We start from the raw sequence: 22,935 nt of genomic DNA, 5'->3' as shown, positions 1-22,935 counted from the left end.
GGGGTCCTGAATGAAGGTGGGTTTTTAACAGGGAACATTTTCTGTTTACTCACAGACCTAGGAAAGCTGAATTCTGTTCTATGGAACTTTAATGTCAATATTGCTCCTCTGAAGAACTTGCTGTCACAGATTGCCATCTCAAAAACCTCTCTAGTCCCTGAGTCCAGACCTACAGGGAATTTCTTGGGTTTTCTTTACCCTGTTTTGGATAATTTGGCTTTTTCCCCTCTTTATGATCACTTGTCCAACAGTGGAGAAGATCTCCTGCTGGGTAAGTGGGTGTGTTTTACAGCTGGGTGACTATCTCATGTGAGGCAGGATCAAGCCTGAACTCACTGCAGTTGAAAGGTGAAATTTCTGCCTTCCCATTACTGCCCTTCTCAGGCATGCCTAAATTCAACAAAATTTTAACACCTGGAAGCCAAAAGCTATTCAAAGCCAGATTCACCTAGGAGGAAGAAGTAATTTCTTTTAGCAGTCCAAGAGACCAAACCTTCTGAAAGATTCTGATCTTCTGAAAAGACTGTTTGCACCTACTACCACATGTAGAATTATTTCTGGATTATCAACCTTGTTTTCATTCATTTGTGGCAATATCTTGGCATTGTTTGTCCATGTAGAAGCAAGAAAAATATATGGTGAATGCTCCTGTAGTTTATGTTTAGGATTCTCCCCTAACCAACTATCCTAAATGCAGGAAAACTGGTCCAGCTACAATGCCCAGCTTCTAAAACACACCTGATACAAGATAGACCTGGGTCACAAACCTCCTGCAATCCTGGCTCAGAGCTTTTGCTGTGTGGATGGGAGTGAGGGAAGATGGAGACTGAGTGAGAGGCAGGATGACTGTGCTGGGCAGACGCCTCAGGGACATCCCCTTGCTCAGGGCAACCTCTCACATGCAGGACTCCAGGGGGAGAACAGACACTACATGAGGACTGTGGGGAACTACCGAGATTAAAACAATTAAAACAACAGGAACAAAACAGAGACAATGGGACAAAAAATGGACAGGAACTGTTCCAAAGAAACACCATCAGATGGAAAAATCAAGCATTCCTCCTTTGCCATTAGGCCCATAAGAAATTTGTTCTACATGCAGCCAGGATGAAAAAGAGGAAACAGAAAGAAATGTTAGAAATTTTTGGAGTCATGCCTAGCAGAGGGATGTTTGGAGTTGCAAAAGTAAAATGATTGATGTGATTTTCTTTCTTGTGGTTTATTTTTCTTAGAAGTATGAAAAATGGCTCGTTCACATGCCAAAAATTACAAGACAGGTAGGATGTTCCTGTTTGTTTGTTTTTATAATATCGAAATCAGGATCCAAGACTGATGTTTAAATAAGTAATTAATTAAATAGAATCATCCCTGTATCCTAATTTCCATATTTGCAAGACTGAAAACAAACACTGGAAAGTGTGCAACAGAAAGCATCTCAAAGCTGTGAGAATATGTCCACCTTCAGCTGGAGGTACCTGAGTCATTTCAGAGCCTGAACTGCACTGGATGCAAGAATTGCCTTCTGGACCATGTGCACTGGTGATGCAGGTTGTCACCTACAGGGGGTCACATCAACTTCTCTGAAGATACTGCTGATATTGGAAGCATTAGTTGAGTGTGAGCTGACCTAAGAACTGTAGTAATCAAAATCCTTGGGTCTTGTCCACTACCAATTGATGCACCTTTGATTCTTTGGGCTGGCTTTGGCTTGGGCACTGTGTGACCAGACACATCCTTCTGCAAATGGTCATCTGGTAACAATCTGGTTTCTAGAAATCCAGAGATCTTGGATTAAATGTCTCTGTATTGGTTATGTTAGCAAACAATTATAAGGCCACACATACACTTCTGGTCAATATGCTTTCATTAACAAATAACTCAGTAACTAATGAAATACATTGGAGTATCACTCTGACTACTTATGCTACAGATCCTGAGATCTCATGGTTTGGTTTAGTAATCTAATGGTTTGGTTTGGTAATCTAATGGTTTACTAAACAATTGCAACTCATGTTCCTCATGATTGTAATGGGAGGAATTGACATGGCTGCTGCCAAAAGGAAACACACTTCTGCCATGTCCAAGATGACAATACCAGTCTGTGGACTGTGGCAATGCTCTTCTGAGCAGGTCAGTTTTCATGATGGATGCTCATGTCCAGGAGTGCAGCTATATGCAGCACCCAGGCTCTGCTACTAGCTCAGGCCTGGGTCTGTGATCTTAAAGAGTTCATCTTTTTAAAGGAAGGTCTCTGAAGATACTTCACAGGCCAGTAGGCAAAGACACGTGGCAGCTGCAGGTCTGGGCTCAGAAATGCAGTGTTTGTACCCCTTTGGACTTGCTATAAATTTCGTTCTTGCTGGGATCTGAATTGACTCAGGGAATGAAAATGCCCACCCTTTGCAGGGCTTTTCAAAATGTATTTCCCACCTCTTCCAACCAGCATTTCGTTTTAGGAAACACCAAAATGCTTTCCCCATGAGAACTCCCTCTGCAAGCATGGATCCAAGCCATAATCCCATACTCTGCAAAGCTGTGCAGTTCACATGGCACAGGATGAGCGTCCCTTCTGGATAAAGCTCTGTGAAACCAATGGTTACACCACAGCAGCCCCCTGCCATCACCTCATACAGCAGACACATTCATAGCAAGTGGATCAGCCAGGATCCAGTTTCCAAATGCAGGGCTTGAAGAATTAGACACTCCCATTGCTGCTCAGCAGAAGCTGGGCATTTTACTTCCCTGCACTTCCCACTGAATGGTCACAACCCTTTTTCCTCCACCTCCCCCACCTCCTTGCCCCAAGCTTTCGTGATTAACATGGCAATGGAGATTGAACTGTGTGCATACATTGATTTGCTGGGCGGTTTGGCAGATGGAAGCAAATCCAAGCTACTTACCTCAGCGCAGAGCCCTTTGGCGTTGCAATACCATAGCCTTTGGAGTCCAAGTTACCTCCCACCTTCATGGTGTCGCAGGGCTTCCGCTGCTCGATGTACTCGTTCATGGTGGACTCCAAGAGGTATGCATACTTCCCTTTCGACTTCCTCACCCGGATCATCCCCTCTTCCGTCGTCCTCACAAAAACGGAGGGCTCGGCTGACTTCATGTATGTCCACATCTTCTCAAACACTGCTATTTTGGATCGCTGCGTGGGACAGCAGAAACCCAACAGAAGCGTTAACAGAGGTTTGGGTGCCCCCTGAGATTTCCAGCTTGGACTGAACACACACCCACACATCCAACGGGCCAAAGGAGCCAAAAGAGGTAACAGGATGTTACCACTTCTGCACCAGGGCCCAGATCAATCCTGATTTTCTGGCCCATATTCATGTACAGAGTGATTTTGCAGATCAAACCAAAGGTAAACCAAGCTGGAAATCTGGAGACGGTTTCATTTGGAGTTGCTCAGAGCAGGTCCTTGGTAACGTGGGGAGGCTCATGGATATTCCATATTTGTGTTCACAACTACAGAATATCACATGCACTGGAGTCACTGCCAATCTTCTGGCAGGCTGTAACATGGTGAAAAAAAAACAGACCTGAGCTGAGGACGAGAGAGGATGGACCTGGAGGACTCGCCAAACAAGAAGCTAAGAAAAACGTTTGCATTAAAGTTTCCTTTTTACCCTAAAAAATTCCTTAGTGGAGCCAGCTTCCAGGGTGCCATAGGCGATTTCTGTCTGCTTGGCCAAGTCCTCTGCGCTCTCGATGGGTGACACCATCCTCTCCACGGTGAGGAAGGCAGCCAGGTTAGCTGTGTAGGAGGATATGATGATCAAGGTGAAGAACCACCAGACGCCACCCACTATGCGGCCGGAGAGAGACCTGGACACAGAGAGGAGAATCAGACAGGAGCAGGGGGAAGGTCTGAAAGATGCAGATTATTTTTACAGGCACATCATTACCTGGCCATTTACCCAAAGTCACACTCTCCAGCTGCTTCCAAGGAAGCCAAAAGTCTGTCTCAGCTCCTACTTTGCTTTTAAAGGTGTCGATGTAATTAGAGTGGGGATAAGTAAATTCACAGTGAAAAAAAAATTAGCAATAAACTGAGAAAATTTGCTTTGATTTTCAATTCCTTTCAGAGTACAATATTAATAATAAGCCATGGAGGTAATTATGAGAAAGTTTAGCTGGGCAGGGGGCAATGCCCATCAACAATGTCTCTGCTGAGGTCTCTGTTGTACCATGTACCCTGGCAGGAAGGAGCACCAGCATGGAACCAGACCAGAAACACAGCCCAGCTGTGATCTTCTGGTGAGCTCCTCCATCGCCTGAAGTTTAAAACAACAACCCCTGTGTTTTTCCGTAAGACATATTGAAGCTCAGAAAGGAGCTATGGTCTTAATGAATAATTTGCCTACTGACATTCTCTTTTTTGTATTCAGCAGATGGTTAGACAAGATGTTCATAATAATGATTTAAAATCTAGGTGTTTTGTACTGTCTGCAATCAAATAGCCAATTAACTGTAACCATTTGATATCTGTAGAGGCAAATAAGTCAAGCAGGCATTAATATTAACACCTTTTCAAATATTTTTTAAGAGTGGAAGATGATTTTAGAATGATGTCAGCATTCAGGCATTCTGTCTAAATTACTTATATGCTCCTTCTCTAGATGCAGAGTGCTGTCCCAGACAGAAGGGAACATACAATGCTGTTTGATAAAGCCAGACAGCCTGGCTAAGGAGGACCTGCCTGTGAGAAACACCATTTATTTCTCCACAGGGAACCATGTTTCAGCATTGTCTTTCTGCTGATCTGAGTCACTCTGCGGAAATATGGTTTCTGGGATGGTAACAGAGATATCCCAGTCCAGCTAAGGGCTAAAGTTAGGTGAGACAAATGTGACCATCTTGCATCCCATCTGCAGAGAACACTCAGCCTGCAGGACTGTCAGCACATACAGCTTTACCATTTGTTTCATATTTGGAGAGGGACTGGGGAGGGAGGCAGCTATAGATTCAACTCACACATCTTCAGATTGATGAGGAAGAGGAAGAAAATTAGTCTGGATGATGTGTGCTCGGGGAAGGAAGCGCTCAGAAAAGGCACAGAGGCATTAAACAAAAGTAACCAGATAATGTCAAATACAACAATCTCTGCTGATGAAGGCCACTTTGAGCTGGCAAAATCCATTTGCATGGCAAATAATCACATTCATCTCCAGCTGCAAATTATAAAGCCTCTCCTTCCTGATGAAGCTGGGATATTTCTGTGACTGATTTCAATCCCTTCAGCTGCAGTCAGCCGGGTTCCTGCCTCCAGACCCTCAACATCCTGGTGATATTCACCACCAGCTAATCCCAGGGGCCTGCCTGCCCTCAGCTGCAGCTGGCTTGTGCTTCCCAGCTTCACACCTGGCACTGACAGCACGGAGAAGTAACTTTGGGGTGCTGAGCCTGGAAGGTAACAGGGAGGGCTGGGGGAAGAGGGAAAAGGGGTTGTTTCTTTTCCCAGGGAGACAGGGATGCAGGCAGGATTCATGTGTCCATCATGGACTGGGCTCATCTGGGCTGTCCCTGCTGCTGGTGCTGGTCCTTCCTCCTCGTGGCAGGAGGAGGGATGTGCTCAGTCTCACATGCTTTGGAGGACAGGAGAGGAGGTCAGCAGCTTGCTAGGGCTGCCAGCATGGCAGGGGCCTCGTGAGTGTGATTTTTCTTGCTGACACTGCTAGTGGGTAATGTTTGCCCTCGTTGCTGGATTGACTTGGAGCTGGAAGCTGTGAACCAAAACTGCTGAAAGGCACAGCAGAGAACCTGAGCACATGGGATCTACAGAAGATGGCCCTTTGCTTCGTGGCTGTGCAGCACTTAGCACAAGGGAGAGCTGGCCAGTGATGGAGACTCTGGGAGGACAGAGCAGTTCAATAAAGAATGTAATGACAGTCATGATGAACAGCACACCAGCAGATCCCATGTGACACCCTGGCTCAGGAGCAGTGAATGCAGGCTGAACAGAACAAGTTGGGTTTCTCTTGTCTGTTTAGACCAAGCCAATGCCTGCTTGAAATGGTAAGTGCTTGCAAAGGCAATATCTGCTACCACCTTGTTCTGCTTCTTCTGTAGACCCAGCAGGTGAACAGAAGTGCCTCCATCACAGGACACATTTGCAAAGTGCCTTTTTAATTTAGGAGATAATGTCTGATTTCTGACATTAGTGACTTCAACACGAGGGAGCTAAAAGCCTGTTCAAAAACCAGTGGGACTTAGAATTATGTTTATGCTCTAGTAAGAGCAGTCACAGAGGAGTAGATACATCTTGTACTTTGAAGTCACTGTGAAGTTTTGAAAGTCTCACTCTGGAGCTAGGTAACAAAAAATGACCTTGTATAACAGAAATGTTCTGCAGCTTGAGCCCTGGCTCAAGTTCTTCTCTCTTCACTAATGGGTGCTGTGGGTTTAAATCCTCTTGCATGAGGACGTGTCCCTGTACCTGTTCAAGCATAAGATGAAGGAATCAGCTCCCTGCTGAGTGGAAAGGAGTCAGTAACTCAGCCCCCTGCAGGGCTAAGGTGAGACTGAGCACCCTGGTTAGGATTTTAAAGATGTGCTAAGGTTCAGATGTTTGGATCTGTCCTTGCAAATAGCAGGGTCTACATAAAATTTGACTAAAATAAGCTGTAAGTGGCTTTCATGAATGGGGTGCAAAAAGGGGTATAATATCTAAATGGACCAGACTGTACTTTTTTCACCCTGTGTTATTTCATCTGCACCTAGACTCTTCTTTCCTCCACAATGCAAAATAAGATATCTTGATTTCTTCTTCCAGCACCCTGCCTGTGCTGTGTAAAATACCACACCCCCACTCTTGTCCCTGGCTTGGGATCCTGCCTGTGCCTCCCAGAACTGGCAAGAACAGGATGCTCCTTTCCATCATTACCCTTGCAGGAATAAGTAGTAAATACTCTGCCCTCATTATCCACAGTGCACAATCTACTTAAAATTAGAGCTGGCTGGGAACCAAGATTTCAGGACCGTGGAAAACTCTGAAATTGTAAATAAAACCTTAATATTCTCATTTGGAATGCAAAGATAATGGTTGCAAATGTCCTCTAAAAGTAGCACTCTGAAAATGGTTGTTTTGGGTCTGTTCGAGCTTTGCTTTTTGCTGTTACTTATAGTTTAATTTATGAAAGGCTAAATGGTATAATTTTAACATGGTAAACAATTTTGTTTCTGCTTTCTCTTACAAATAATTTCTTTCAGCATTTATAGTACGTTATATCTTTACCTCCTGCATATATAATTTAAAAGATAATTCTGAAATGTGCTGTTTTAAATCTGCCCAATAAAAATACTAGATGGCCAAGCTGAAAGTAATAATTTTGATTTTTTTACTAACATGACTTTTTAAAACCTTTCCTTACAAAAATAACTGCATTTTGCCAGCGGAACACAGAAAAGAATTGTAAGTTCCCTTTGTTCCCAGGAAGAGATTTGTTCTAATATTTTAGCCTTAGCATTGATGGATCATACAGAAATAGAAAATCATGCATCTATAATCTCATTTCTTAAAACAAAATGCAATCCTTGATCAAACAATTTTCTCTTTGATCTTATCCCTCATGGAAGGTAGGAAAAGCCAGCAGGAGTTTGCCTCTGCTTTGCCATCTATTAGAAGAGAATAATACATTTTTGTAAAAAAATATTAACAAGATCATCAGAAAATATACAGAATAAACCTCATTGGAAAACTGTTCAAGCACCAGCTCAGTTCTCTCCCACTTCTCCCTTCCCCCTCCCCAAATCCATTCCTTATGGAGAATTACACCTAAACTGACAGTGTTTTAATTAGAAGTGCAAATCTGGGATCCTGAAGCCATACTTGCTTTGGGAGGATTTCCCAGATTTGCTGTTAAATTCAAGTCTAATAAAGGCTCACTTGCTCAACTGACATATTTGTCACTGAATGAATTTATGCAAAACTGTTGAAAGAAAAGCTCTTCTGTGCTTGTGCTACTGATTGTGGGTCAAATCCACTTTTGGTCTTCTTCCCACACTGAGCCTCTGATCTCCAACTCAACTGTGTGAATTTGATACTGATCTAGACAATTCCATGGTTCTGCCTGAAATTTGACTTGGTAGTGGATTAATTGCAAGCATTTTGTACCAGTTTTGCTCTTATTTTAAGCAAATTTTCAGTATTAAACTCTGTCAATGTAAAGAGCTTTGCTTTTCCTCTGTGTCACAGACCATCTGGCATGGTTAGTCTCACCACTTTACCTCTGTTCCTGACATGAACTCCAGATTTACTCAAAAGGAAAAAGGAAGAAATTCAGTGTGGGGTTGTGGAGCTGGGATCAGCTCTGGGTGCATCCATCAAGTACAGACTGCAGAGCTCTTATCCTCTTTATGCTTTGCCATGGAGAGTTTTGAATGAGCTCACAACTGCTTGCCACAAAATTCAAGGGATCATAATGCAAGTTTCTCTGTTCATGCTGCATTACTAATTTTCTTGCCATATGAGTTTGCTTTTACTTGTTATTGAATCCCAGCTCCTGGTACAAGCGTTTGGAGCCCTGACTGCAGTGCTGGGTTTTAACAGGCAGTGTCAGAAAAGCCCTTACAAATACAGAAGTAAGAAAGTTTTCCACTGATATTCTCATTTACCTCTCCCAGAGGTACAAATTCTTTCTTTATGTCTCACAACTATTCTACAGAGTTAAGAGCTGCATATTTTGGTTCCCTGTGGGTAATACTAACCAGGGAGACAGGGTAAGGAAGTTGAAGGTGCACAGGTACTGGGGGTCCCATACTGGCTCTGTCCTGTTTTCTTTATCTAATTCTTGTTAAAAAGAAAAGGAAAAACAAAATTAGGGCTTCTTAACTTTTGCATATGGGCTGGAGATCTGTTCTTGAGATCTCAGGCAGACCCTGCCAGTCCATCTGAGCTCAAAGCCAATGTGCTGGGAGGAGGCAGTATGGATTATGGAATGCCAGCAGAAGTGCCTTTAAGAAGGGGCCTTGTGGATGCTCACAGTGTAAATATTGCATCAACTGAGTGTGATCTCTGCAAATACACAGAATCTCCCAGATTCAAAGGGGGGATGTATATCTGTGAGGCGTTAATTATAAATCATGGTTTATTTACTGTTTCTTTCTGCCTAAGCTAACGGCTTTGGACAGCAGTGTATGCTCTCTCTCCTACTGTTTCATCTCTTCTTTTGCAGAATAGGTTGGCATTTTTTCCCCCTTCAATTTCCCTTTAATGGGCAAAACCTCATTCTAAAATGAGTTTTCCTGCTTAGTCAGAAATGCATCATGCCACTTGTGGTTCTCTACTCATTGGGCCTTGGATTACTGCAGTGCTAAGTATAAGCATGACTGCAGGAGCAGCTTCGTGCTGTTTTCGAGACATTCACTTAGCATTCTGACAGGCAAGAGGTGCCTAAGCCTAATCAGAGGACTAGCATCCAGGAGCTGGGTTTTTCTGTTCCCTGTGAAGCCCTGCTATTTTATGGGATCCTGGATAGCTTACTCCATCTCTCTAATTTAGCTCCCAGCTGTGGGAGAAGAGGATGAATCACATTTATGAACCTGTCCTGGGTGGGTGGCCTGAAGCGATGGCCACCAGGTGGAATTTACCTCTGAGATGCTGCTTTGCCCAATTCCCCTTCCTGGGACACTCAGTCCCAACAGACAGAGGCACCATCAAAAGGGCCCAGCCATGCAAGGGGTGATGTGTGCACCCCACAGCACTTTGCAGGTTGTGCCCTTCTGTGTCCTCAACTGACCCAAAATGACGCCTGTGGATTCTCAACAAGCACAACTCACCTGCTCAGCTAGTGGGGTGTTGGAAGCACTAGATGCCAAGCAAACTGGGACTGACATGGGCAGCAAGCCCTCTTCAACTTCAGCAGGGCCCATAAAAATACTCCAACAGAGCAGAACTGCAGGACTGAGGTAAATCCTTCACCGCCATCCCTGCACAGCATCCCTGGATGCTGAAATGAGATGTTTAACCCTAAAAGTGCAGGATAATGCACTCAGCTCTTCCAGAGGGCAGCTAAAAACACTGCAAATGCAGGGCCAGGATAGAGGGATGATATGGGAAGATGAGAAAAAATAAGAGAGTGTAGCTGAAAGGCAGAGAGGCAGATCTGAAGACAGGCACTGTTATTCTCTGAAGTACAGGCACAGTGTGCCTCTCCCTGTGCAGACAGGGTGCTTTAAGGGATGAATGTTTAGATAGTGATTTGCTGAGAAACACGTGGTCACTTTGGGCTGCTTGGCAGCTACAGAGAAAGGCAAAGTCATCCCTCTTCTGCTGTTTTGCCAGCTATCACTACAAGGAAGAAAACCCCAATCCTTGTCGTGCCTTTGAGCAAAAATTTCACCATAAAAAAGGCTCTTCATGTATTTTTCTCACTCTGATGACATTTGTTCACTTTGCTGAGAAAAACTCACAAGGTGACAAGCATAAAATTTTGTCAGAAGCAGTTGCTGGAGAGCCCCAGGAGATTCATTATTCAGGAACTTCCTCAACCTCAGGTGGCCCCAAATTTAACAGCACTCATCCTTCTTTTTGAGCAACAGCCTATTGTGCCAATGTCCTTTACTGAGTTGCTGGATTCCATATGGTCTCCCACAGTCTCTTCTTCAAAGTCTACTTGATGAAAAAGCTGCCTTTTTCCCCCCAAAAGATTTAATATGTTTTGGATTATATACCATCAGTTCTTCATGTTTTCAAGATCCTCTTTAGCCATCTACCTTTGCTCACACGAGAGCTCAATTTCTGAGACTTCTGGGCAATAATGCTACAATAACCTAGTTCAGACTTCTTCCAAGGTATCTTGCCTTAGTTCATTTTCCTTTATTTTTTTCCTGTCTTTTGTCAGATTTCCCAGTCTGATGAGAGAAAGGCTTTGCTCTGGAAGGAGAGTATTTTCTGCACTGGAAGATATTAACTTTGGCAATCTTTCCAAATATTCCCTTCATTTTATCTCTCATTTCTAATTTAAAATGTGATTCCTCACCAAGACCGTAGTTGGATTTTCCCTAGTTTCAGTTTTGAGCCTTTCTTTTTTGTACAGGGACATACTATATCTCTTGCAGAAGTGGTGGGGAATGAATCTTCTCTCCCCAGACAGTGTTTTTAGAGCAGTTTTATGTGCACAGGTGTGCCTGTGTTTTAACATTAAAACTCCCAAACTGTGAAGGGAAAACAAATTCAGTGTTTCTGCTCTCCCCTATTTCACCTGCTAAGATCCATTTGGTGATTCTTTAAATCTTTTTTTTAAGGCTTCAGAGGCACTGTTGAGATGAAAAGCTGCCCCCTCCCTCTGTTTTCCTCTCTGCAGCCTGAGATTTTGCTTCTTATTGCAAGCTTCAAGAAAAGAGAGAAGAGAAAATTCCTCCTATGGGAGAACATCCTCTGCACTTGGCTCCTGCAGCTGGACCCTCGTGGGCTCTTCATCACGTCTCACACCTATACACAGGGCACAAGTGCTTATTTTATTGCTTTTTCCTTTCACCACATGAGGACTCATCTCCTTCCCCTCTACTCCTCTGTTCACACACTCGCCTTCTATTACTCCTCATCAGACTGAGTTGGGAGAATTCATTAGTGTATAAAACATGCTTTGAAGTTGTCCAAATAACGGTGATGTAACACTTTTGCACTTCTATAGACTCTTTTATCTGAAGATCAAAGTAGTAAGTTATGATTACCATGATTGGATTATTGCTGCTTAGCCTTTGGATCTGAGGGTAAGCAGCAACTCTTCTGGGTAGGCACTAATCAGAATTACTGCATGATTTTATTAAATAGATTGAATGCCATCAAGTGTGCTGCTGCTGTTTAAGGAAAGGGCTGTGTGCACGAGCTGTGTGCCCTTTCCTGCCATCTGAGCATACAAATCAGCTGCTCTCCAGCTGCTCTCCAGCCGCTCCTTTGATCCATGTGGAAATGGAGGGAAGGCAAGACAGCATGGAACAGTTCAGACGTGACACCAGGCTCTGCCCTCTCCATCTCCAGACCCTGCCCAAGTACACAAGGATTTTTGCCCCAATTTCTTAGCAAGATCCACATTTTGCTTTCCCCAGTTACTTGGCTTAGTTAAACCTTTCACAATGGATAACACAATATTTCTGTCCCATTTCAATAAATTTGTCTTTACCTGCTCACCATCTTGGGGTGCTACAATGGGAATTGTTCAGTAATCAAATGCATTCCTGAGCTTTTCATGAAAAGGGGGTATGGTGCTTTCCCAGTCACAAGGACAAGCAGTTGGGATGAAATCTGAGACAAAAGCAGAATAGGTCCCATAGGTGCCAAACTCCACTGGAATGAAGGCAGAACTCTGAGCCTCCCAGTGGAAGGCCAGCTGTGGGGGTGATACCAGCAAAGAGCAGCTGTGGATGCTTTTTGTGTTTTGTGAGCCAGAGCAATTTGAATCAAGGAGTTCAAAGCTCATTCAAATGTGTATCCAGGAGTGTGCACATGCTATCTCAGTCCTGATAAAAGTAATGTACAGCATATGGAAGAGTTATTTAAGTGGGACTTCCCTGTGAAAACATGCTCAGGGCTTCCCATCTTAGCTACAGTATTTTTTTTTGAGTGCCAGCATTAAAGCAGTGTGTGACAGGCAGCCTTGCAGAGGACACCACCTGAGGGAGGTGGAGGCCGTTCAGCTCCTCACAACCCTCATTCTTTGACAAAAACACTTGGCAGTCAACCTAACTATTAGAGAGACACAACCACACACAGTCCTGACTGCAGAGCCCAGCTGAGCCGACTGCTCAGGAATAACTCGTTATCGAGAGGAAAGGAAATGGAGAAAAGCTGCTTCTCTTACTGACTGAAAATCAGCAAGTCTGAGTACGGCATAACAGGGGGTCCCTGGAGGCTCAGAGAGTCTCCTGCTGCAGTCAGGGAGGAGGCTGTGAGTGTCAGAAGGCAGCCCTGTAAATCTTAGTGCTCCTCACCATCCTGAGTCAGTGCCCAGCACGAGAAACACAAACAGCACCTTCCAGTTCCATGTCAGAGAACACAGAATGGGGTGGGCTGAAAGGGACCTTAAAGTTCATTTCATTCTAATCCTCTGCCATGGGATACCTTCCATAGGCTGTTCCAAGCCCCATCCAACCCAGCCTTGAACATTTCCAGGGATGGGGCAGCCACAGCTTCTCTGGGCAACCTGTGCCAGGGCCCCACCACCCTCACAGGCAAGAATTTCTTCCTAATATCTATTCCAAATCTACCCTCTTTCGCATAAAACTTCCCAAGATATTTTAAAAATAGGGAAATTCATTTTCCCCCCTGCTATTTTCAACTTTGTTTTCAACGAAAAACATGAGAAACATTTATTTAGTCCTGAAGAAAGAAATTGCAAAAGTATTTTTAGGCTAATATATCTGCTTTTAGATGAAGTGTTTGATGACTTATTTTAAACACAGCTGGTGGAATGATTAGTGAATCTATCACTCAATGGGAGGAGTTTCAGCAAATTTCTTGCTGTCCCCCAGCAACCTCAATGCTGAAGGCCCAAAGTCAGAACTGTGGGAGAGTGATTAGATATGCCTGAAAGGAAAAGCATCCTGAGGAAGTGGCTTACAGGTCAGTGGAGGAAGCATTCATTACCTCTGCAGCATTTAGACATTTTCAGATGGCAGTGTGTGCAAATTCAAAAGACTAATTTTTCCTTTGCAGAAGAAATTGCATCGTTCCAACAATGCTCTCTCGGTTGGTTATTTCCTCCGTCTTTCCAAATGAAAAAAAAGGATAGCAAGGATGATTATTTTAAAAGAATTTCCATTTTCCCCTGGCTGCCATGCTCTGGTTGCCATGGAAGTGTGCAGACTCCAAAGGGGACTGTTCAGTTGGATATTGTGCAATTTGTCAAGCTGCTCCTCTGGTGAGTAACTTTCCCTGGTTAAGTGTGTTTTAGAAATAAGTGTGGTCATCAGTTCCTGGTGATTTGCAAGTGCTGCTGTTACCCTGTGACCTGAATTTGCTCTCCCTGGACATAATTAACTCTGCCAGGTAGAGATAATTGCAACATCATTTGCAATCACTTTTATAAGGCAAAGAGAGTTTTCCAGAAGTCGAAGTCCTGATTTTCTTCCTTTTATTCTCAAAGAAAGTCAGCTCACCACTTCAAGGGAACCAGCACAAATTAATGAACCTGAGCTTTGTCCCCACAGAATCTTAAGGTTGGCAAAGACCTCTGAGATCATTGAGTCCAACCATTACCACAGCACTGCCATTAAAATTCACCATTAAACCACGTCCCCAGGTGCCACATGCACACACATTTTGAACACTTCCAGGGATGGCAATTCCACCACTTCCCTGGGCATCCTGTTCCAATGCCTGACCACCATTCCAATGAAGAAATTTTTCCTAAACTTCGATTTAAATCTCCCCTGGTGCAATTTGAGGCCATTTCCAAGGCAGATGCTTGGAGTGTCAGAGAAGACTCTTACTGAAATCAAGAAGAGTCATCAGATAAATACCCCTGCTCAGCCTTCTTTTCAGGAAGGAATTAAATTCCTTTTGATTGCTAAATGCAGCTGGTTCTAATTTCTTGAATGCTAAATTTTTAGCAAAATAAGTAAGTACCCTGCAAATGTAAGTTTACAAAGGATGGAACAGAAATAATTTCCTTGAAAAAATCCAAATCAAACCTCTCACTAAAAAAAAAACAACCCTCCCTCCAAAAAAACCCTAAAATCCAAACAAAAACCCCCACAACTTTTTTTTTCTTTTTTCTTCTAATAAATTTCTGATTTAGATTTTGCTCAAAAACTAGCTAAACCCTTTCAGTATTGGGAAGATCTTGATGAAATTTAAAATGCTGCTGTCTTTCAAAATCTGAAGTCTCCTGTGACTTTTTTTCAATTGGGCTAAAAAGAAATGTAAATAAACAGGAAAAAGAGCAGAGGAAAATGCTCAGCATTAATTACAGGTACATGATAAATACCTGGTTTGCTGTTCCCCAGCCACACCACTCTGATGGAGTGCAGCAGAGAGCCTGAGGAGGAGCAGTGAACACGAGCACACAGTGCAGATCAGCCAGAGCACTGTTTCCATGTCACAAAAAACAAATAACAATGTCCACAAGATGCCTATAAATAATAGATGGTATCTATTGACTGGAGAGCAGCCAGCATCTATCTCTCTCCTTCCTGCCTGGGAGTGCAGCCATTCATCATCTCTGCCAGCAAACCTCCCTGCTCAGCACACCCAGCCGTGGTCACTGCTTGGCACAAAGCACTGCACCCTGCAAAGCCTCTGGCTCTGGCCTCTGCAGGCAGTGGAGACCTGTTAGCTCTTTATTCCGAGCCAGCTGGAGGGTGGATTGTACCTTGTGCCATGTCTCCTGGCACACATTGAGCCCCAAAGTCTTTAGGGCACTCTGGTGTGACCCCAGCATTTCCCAGCTGTGGTCCCTCCTTGCACAGAGACTCCCCCTGCTCAGGCAGCCCTGCAGATGCTCCCAAAACACCCCCTGTCCAGGCTCTCTCTGAGACACAGATGGGATGAAGGCTTCAGCCACCATTTCACATTTCATTATAATGAGTGATTTCAAGCTGTGCTCTCCAGGTATCATGACAAGATAGCCTAGTGTGCCATGATGTGAGTATGCATTTCCCTTTTACTCACAGTAGATTTTGATCTGAATTCAGAATATGTATCCTTTTTGTTTCAACAATAAAGGGAGGCTCCAAGAAGTTGGGCTAATTTTTGGAGGTTTTTATTTAATTTTCCTCTGGCAAGGCACAAATGATGTCTGAATTCACCAGCTGATATTGTGTGATATTTATCCACCTGCCAAACCTGAGTTGGGATAAGATTCCTATTTTGATAAGTCAACTCAGCTGAGAGTAACTGTCTATTCTATCTTATGGTATTTTCAAGTGAAGAATAATGCCTTTCTGGAAGATCTGTTTTAACCAAATGTATTTCATTATAGTCAAACATAAATTTTCTGAGTCACAGGAAGAATAACTGGATTAAATTTAATAGTCTCCAATATACAAGAAGTCGCTTTTGGGCTCAAACCATATGAAGCAACATGTTTTGTGATAACAAAAAATGGAAGATCAAGATAGGAAGCTGACAAGGGATGCTATTTTGCTCCCTGTTTTTCCATCCCTTTCACAACAGTCAAATTATTTATTTTGCAGAAAATTATGGAGAAGGTGAAAAATTCTGATGCCTTGCTTTGCTGCAGAGGAGGTTGGGATGCCAAATCACCCCCTCAGTCTCCTTCTCAAAGGCCTCAGGTCCACCATAAGTGAGGAATGGCAGCAACGTGCTGGACTTTAGCAAGGTCCTGGGCCCCACAGCTGCTACACACCACGGTTATTTTAAGCTCTGAAGACAATTTATCAAATTACAGCTCTGAAAATGGTACAATATGAGTCATATTTACTTCACATTTTTCTTTCCGCAGGCTCTCGCTATTGGCTCTGGGTTATTTATCACCTCTGAAGCCTGCTCTGAGGAGCTCCTTTCTGGGTCTGTATTTCACCTTTAATGAGTGCTTTTGCAATTTCATGACCGTTTTCTGAAGCTAAGGTGGCACTTAGCAAAGCCTAATGGTTTATGGCTTGTTTCAGAGTCACTGATTCCTGCCTGTCCCCGTGGAGCTGTGCACAGCTCCGAGCTGCTGCTTCTCCCTGACCCTGCTGGGTACCAGACAGCTTTCAAAGCTTTGAGGGCAACAGCAGGGGCTGTCTCACCTCAACCAGGACAAATTCACGTGGTAGGGACAGTTCCACACCCAGTGGGGCCACTGGTCAGTGAGGGTGCAGAAGGTGGACACACACTCCAGTGGGAAATGCCCAACAGCTCACAGCCCCTTGGTTTGAAGCCATGCATTTGCCATTGAGTCATTCCTGGATGGATTCCTTGCTCATGCTCGTGTTTCAGCGTCCAAAGGCACAACACAGACTGCCACCAGCTCCAGCTGGGACTCTCCATGACTGGTTGCTGCCTGCCCTTTGTCACATTCACCCAGCTGAAGCCTAGACATGAAGGATTCAGAGCTTCCAGGACACCAGCTGACCTCCTGCAAAGAGGCTCTGAGCAGGTAACCCACAGCTCTGCTCTCTCTTGGCCATCCACACGTCACCAAATTCAGTGTGTCTTTAAAGTCCTTGGTAGGTTGTCCTCTGTGTACTTAAAAGCCTTTTTAAAGCTCTGCCTAGTAAGACTGTCCTTTAAAAGGACAACACTTTCCTTCAAAAGCAAATTTTTGTCTCTTTGGGGCACTGAAGTTCCCTGGGGAGTGGTCTGAGACTGAAGAATGCACATTTACAAGAGCAAGCTATTGCTGCAAACCTCACCACCTGCTGTGCTGAGTGATGTGTCTGTGGTTTTGATCTTACTCTTTTTTTTTTAAATGATAAATACATAGTGGCATATGCACTTAAAACAAGCACGATCTGGAAAAAATAACAAACAAACCTTCAGACAAATTTCCCCTGGTCCTTTCCAAAACAAAACTGAAATAAACAACCCAAAAACCTCTACAAAAACAAAATACACCCCTGCACTTGCTCCTTTCTGCTGGGGAGAGAATGACAGAACAGATGTATAACAGAAGCTATTTATGTTGGTTAATGCATTACTGGGGAGATGCTGAGAGATAGTAGAGATAAGTTTAGAAGCAGGCACATAGGAAATACATTAGAATAGAGCAGATATCCCCACCTGCCCACAGTGTCATTCTACCAAGTGCTCATTTCTAAGTGATGTGTCACAGAAATCCTGCACTGGGTTCGTGTGAAAAATACATGTGAAACAGGGAGCGGGCTCAGAGCCTTTCTGCACAACAACATCCTACAGAAATTCTCGCTCTTCTGCTTCCTCCTGGCTTTCACATCACACAGAAATATCCCTCTCCCCTTACAACCATCTCAAGGAGCAGTACTCAGAGTACTGGGAGTTATAATAATTCCCGTATTTAATTTTTCAGTTTTTATCATCTTGCCAATAGTTGTAGCAGTCAGAAACTGCCCTTGTGTTCCATGGGAAAATATTGGTTTCAATGAAATTGTAATTTTCATTATCAGGATGATTAAATCAACCAACATTAAAATAACAATGATGGAATAATTCTCATTTCCCTTTTCAAAGCAAAATAAAACCACACTTTGAAATGGTGATTCAAAGCATGTTGTTTAGCTAGGGCAAATCTTGTTAGCTGGATGAAACCTACTGATCTTTCCCTGACACTTTTTATTAAAGATGTTACCAAATTTGCTATTCCTCAAAGCCTCAGCTTTTCACCTCTCCCTGCTCCTCCTTGGATCAGAAACCATCTATTGAAATGACCTCAAAGGAAGACATTTTATTTCATAAATAAAAATAATAACAAAAACAACAAGGAGAATAAAAATCACAATAACCTGATCCTAATCTATGGGGCTGGTTACAAGACAGCAATAAAGTTGAAATTTCCTCTGCTGGGAAGACTTTCTGGATTCTCTGTCTGGCCTCCTACTAATCAATGATCAGATAATAAAACATATTCATAAAGGCTGTCACTATCAAAGTGCCCTGCAGGCTGTTATTTCCCTGCTATCACAAGCTCATTAACATTTGGATAAATTGGCATCTGATAGGCAAAAGCTGGTGCTCAGTCTTCCCTGCCATCCCAGGGGAGCTGTGCTGAGCTGCACGGTGTTATCTCCCCTTGTCGATGGAGCTGTGCCTCCTTCTCATCCCCTGAGCTTTGATGCCACCACAGCAGGCTGGAAATCAACCTCTGCACACTGTCTTCATCCACAGATGGGTATTTCTGCATTAAACTTCCTTTGAAGAGAAGGGAGACAAAGCCTCCAAAAGGAAGGAAAAATTATCTAAGTAAATCACAAGAATCATTCACCAAAAAGTCCCTTTAGAAACACTTTGGATGTTTGGTCCTACTGAACTTTCAGGAAGCATAACTGTTGGCTGAAATGGGAAGCAGGATGAAACTTGGTCTTTCTCTAACCTTTTTAAAGGCCAGTAACAATTAAGCCACTCATTGTGCTCCATAATGTTTGGCACAGACCATATAACCTTTCACTGGGCACCTCCTGAATTACCTCTACCTGCCTTGCTGGAAGTTTTTATCTTCCCTATAATGCCAGAATCATCTTACTTCTACTAGGAACAAAATAAATTACTGACAAAATTTGATCGCAATTGGTTGGCTTTAGAAAAACTTGTTATAATTTCTGTAAATTCCCTCAAAAGACCTCCTCAAGAAAAATTCAAATGGTATTTTCAAGGTGTCAAGTTTGAAATCCCAAGGTCATAGCTGTGAGACCTGTTGGCCTTTGGATCTTTTCCGAGTCTGTAACTGATTCACAAAACTACACTTTGGTTCAGGAAGGGAGGTCAAAGTAGAACCTGTTCAGCTTCAAAGCACACAGAAAGATTAAACCATGAGAAGTGGAAGAAGGTTCATTAGGGAAGGCAACCCACCTTGGAGAAATATCACATCCTTGCTGCATGAAAGCTCCTAGGGAGAACCAGAGGCTGTTGAATATCCCAAACTCATTTGTCTGGTCGTTGGCTGGCTGGTCCCGTCCTTCCTCGTACTCCTCAGTGTGCCACTCGTAAGGGCTGAAGCGACTCACCAGGAAGAGCACAACGCTCACTCCAATGTAGGCAAAAACAATGCACATCCATATCTCATAGGCCAAAGGATCCAGAAAGGAAAAAACTCCTGGTTTGGACTTTTGAGGTTTTTTTATCATTATTGATATACCTAAACTCATGAATGGTTTGGAAAAGTCTATAACTTCTTCTCGAACCAGGGTGATGGTTAATGGTGCCACAGCCACGTCTGCCCTCTGAAAAAGGAGACAGAAAAGAGATTTTCAGACTGGGAATAAAATGTATCTACTAACTGCAGTGTATGATCCTTTGATCTCTGTTTAACCTCAGAAGAAATCAGACAATACCAATTCCAAGAAGAAGGTTAAAAAGGAGAAGCCATAATATTGGTGGATTATTTCCATTTTATCACTACTGATTACCAATCTGTTTTGAAATCACAGCACTTTCTTTTTGCAGCCACCCAGCTCTTCTCATCTGATTTATCCACTGATGTCACAATATGATGAAGATGATTTTCTCTAAAAGAGCTTTATCATCCAGACATCAAAAGAGGCAAGGAAAGGCCAATCTCCTGAAAAGGGATGTCAGGATGTTTACTTCCATCAGGAACTGCCTTTTGATTGCATAACTGATGCAGGAGAAGAGGAAAAATGTTCCAGCAACACTGATATGCACTCTCCACTAATTTTGCAGTCCATCTTGAAAATGGAGAGGGAGATGCATTGAAATGGCTGGCAGCATTTACATCAGGAGACAGATCATCCCCATTCCAACACAGTCTCACATGGACATGATTTCCCTTGTAGGGGAAGGGAAATTTGGCTCCTCTCTCTGAGAGATGACCTAAACATCACAGAGCATGAACTATCACACCAAACCAGGTTTGGAAGTGTAGGGTGCAGGTGTACATCCCTGATGATGGAAATGAGTGGCTGGACAGAAAGTAATCTCATCCTTCTAGTCACCATTCATGTGCTGAATGTTTGAAATCTTTTTCTTCTTTCATCCTGCCATTACCATGCAAATATAAAATAGAGTAAAATTTGGAGATTCTACCCATGGGAAAGCATGACCTTTCGATACTTGCTCTTCTAAAAATGTAAAGAAAAAGAATCTTGGAACTGTTGAAAGGAAACGTTTTGACATTTCCATAGGCACAGAATGTGCTGTCTCTCCCTAAATTAAAACATTTCACTCGGGCTGATTGTTTGAGCTGCAGTCCTCTGGAGAGCTCAGGCTGAGAGAGGGCAGGACTCCTAACTTTGGCGCTTGAATGTGATCCCAGCTACCAAGAGCTAAAGGTTGAGGCTGGAAACTCACCCCGTAGACGAGTTCTCCCACCATGCCGTTCCAGGTTTTGGTGTCGGGGTCGCGCGCGCCGTACTTGCCGTCGCGCACGATCTCCAGCCGGTAGTGGTAGCCCACGTGCTTGGCAATCTCGGCAGCCAGCTCCACGCAGTAGCCCTCGTACCTCTCGTTGCCCTCAAACTGGTTGGCGTTCTTCTTGAGCATCACATACGGGTCCTCCTGGCACACAGAAGAGCAGCATTGAGCCCTGCTCCTCGTCCCAGAGGTGCACACCACATTCTGGTCGCCCTGCAAAGCTCTAGCTTTGTGTTCCTGTGCCAAGGGACACAGCCAACACACCGTGGGCTTATTCTAGAAGGTACAAAATCTGATTATTTTTTTTTTATTGCGGCATATACTTTTTATTCATGCAGAATCTATGTGCAGCTCCTGCAGTGATGGACCTGAGGGGAATAGAGTAGCTGGTGGGATTTGGGCAACAAACCTTTCAGTGTAGCTCTGCAAGGGGTATTTAATGTATCTGAGCTGTGAATTTTTAAAGGCATGCTGCCTGTGTGGGTACAGGGAGAATCAAATCTGCTGGACAGGAAAGAGCCTTAAAGTGTTTAACTCAGTTTGGATATTGTGCCTTCTCTGCAGACTCCCAGTAAGCAATCAGCAAACAAATTAGTAATATTTCATGTTTCTGCAGGGTAAGTGTATACAATGACACAATATATTATACCCTACATTGTGGGCTACCTATTATTCCTTCATGATTACAGTGGAGATTTGCTTTTAAAGCAATGATTCAGCCTCTCCGAACAAAACAGCTTATCCTTCCCAAAACTGCAGCCCCCATTCTGTGGGATAAATACAAACCACAGGTACAATGTTCCTGATTTGCCTGTGTTGATGCCTCTACTATCTTGTCATAATCTTTTGTATTTTCTACACTTAAGAATGAGAGCTCTTTAATACCTACTTAATTAGCCACAGCAATTTGTAGATACCTTTATGGAGCTGGCAGGAAACAGTAAGTGCTATTATTGTTATTATTATTATTGCTATTATAAAAATGATATAATACAAAGAGGGGCTCACAAGTGGGCAGAGAGAGTGTGCACATCAGGGAGATGCGGGAGAGGGAGAGCTGGCGTGGGAGTCACGGCACTCACCAGGATAGTTGTGACTATGTAGGTCCTGTTCTGCAGGCTCGTAGACTCGTTGCCACTTTGAGTATCTACGGCTATTGGGACCAGCTTCTCATCTTCGTTCCAATAACCAATCTGCCCAATACAAAACCAGCATTAATATGTCTTTGGAATATTAACCAAGGTACAGTAACAGGGTCATTCAAGCCAGATCAGCCTTCTCTGCATGTTCATACCCAGCCAGAAATATTCTCTCTTGATTTTTCATGACTTTGATGAGTGGGACAGGGAAATTCCCCCTCCCACTGTGCTTCCAGCCTGAAAATAATAATGTGCATGATGTGGTACAGTAGCACAGTGCTTGTATGCATGCAAAAACATTTATCACACTGTACTGGTGATTACTGCCATTCCTACGAAGAAAGTTCACACTTTCCCTGTGTGACTTCCAAAATTATCCTAATGGTGAGCTTGCCTGCTGCAGGTGCAGGTGCTAGAGGGTGATGAAAAATTATCCTACACTGAAATCCTGCATGAATACAGGAGTGACTGACTGACTCTTGGGACATCTTGAGACAACAGGACAAAAAATCAAGTCAGAACTCCCTCCCATTCCTGCACCAGTGTCAAAAAGTTTGGGGTTATGAATAAACTGAGCACTTGTGAAAGGAAGAACTCTAAGGTTAAATTCTGCTTAATAATAATCAAGGATTTGGGCAGCTCTATCACTTCTTGCAGGTAAAGCAGAGTGCCAGCAAATATCTCTAGGAAGATCATGGTTGAGGTTATCCACTTTGAGGGCTTGATTTTATAAGAGGTTTTCCATCACCTCATGTAAGTATGAAGCTGCCTGAGCTCTGCTCATATGAAAGGAATTTCTTATCATAAATGGGAAAAGGTATTAACCAGGGCATGACCAGGAACCTG

General features: G+C 43.4%; 1 protein-coding gene across 5 annotated transcripts in view; it reads right to left on the bottom strand.

Annotated features, from left to right (window-relative positions):
- Nucleotides 1-22,935, bottom strand: part of GRIA1 (glutamate ionotropic receptor AMPA type subunit 1) — a 120,678-nt gene that overhangs the window by 15,640 nt on the left and 82,103 nt on the right. For all 5 annotated transcript variants that reach the window (XR_005626690.1, XM_039701327.1, XM_039701328.1 and 2 more), the window contains exons 9-13: nucleotides 22,033-22,143; nucleotides 20,888-21,094; nucleotides 19,430-19,800; nucleotides 3,630-3,828; nucleotides 2,901-3,148 (exon numbers count right to left, since the gene is read on the bottom strand). Coding sequence is in view for 4 of the 5 variants with exons in the window: in XM_039701327.1 (XP_039557261.1) it covers nucleotides 2,901-3,148; nucleotides 3,630-3,828; nucleotides 19,430-19,800; nucleotides 20,888-21,094; nucleotides 22,033-22,143 (1,136 nt within the window). In the remaining variant the exon portion in view is untranslated. The remainder of the gene's footprint in view (nucleotides 1-2,900; nucleotides 3,149-3,629; nucleotides 3,829-19,429; nucleotides 19,801-20,887; nucleotides 21,095-22,032; nucleotides 22,144-22,935) is intronic.

This window comes from Passer montanus, unplaced genomic scaffold, assembly GCF_014805655.1.
Source record: "Passer montanus isolate IOZ18808 unplaced genomic scaffold, ASM1480565v1 scaffold15, whole genome shotgun sequence".
NCBI lineage: Eukaryota > Metazoa > Chordata > Aves > Passeriformes > Passeridae > Passer > Passer montanus.
Note: the sequence above shows the minus strand (reverse complement) of the source record. Positions and strands in the feature narration are given on the sequence as shown.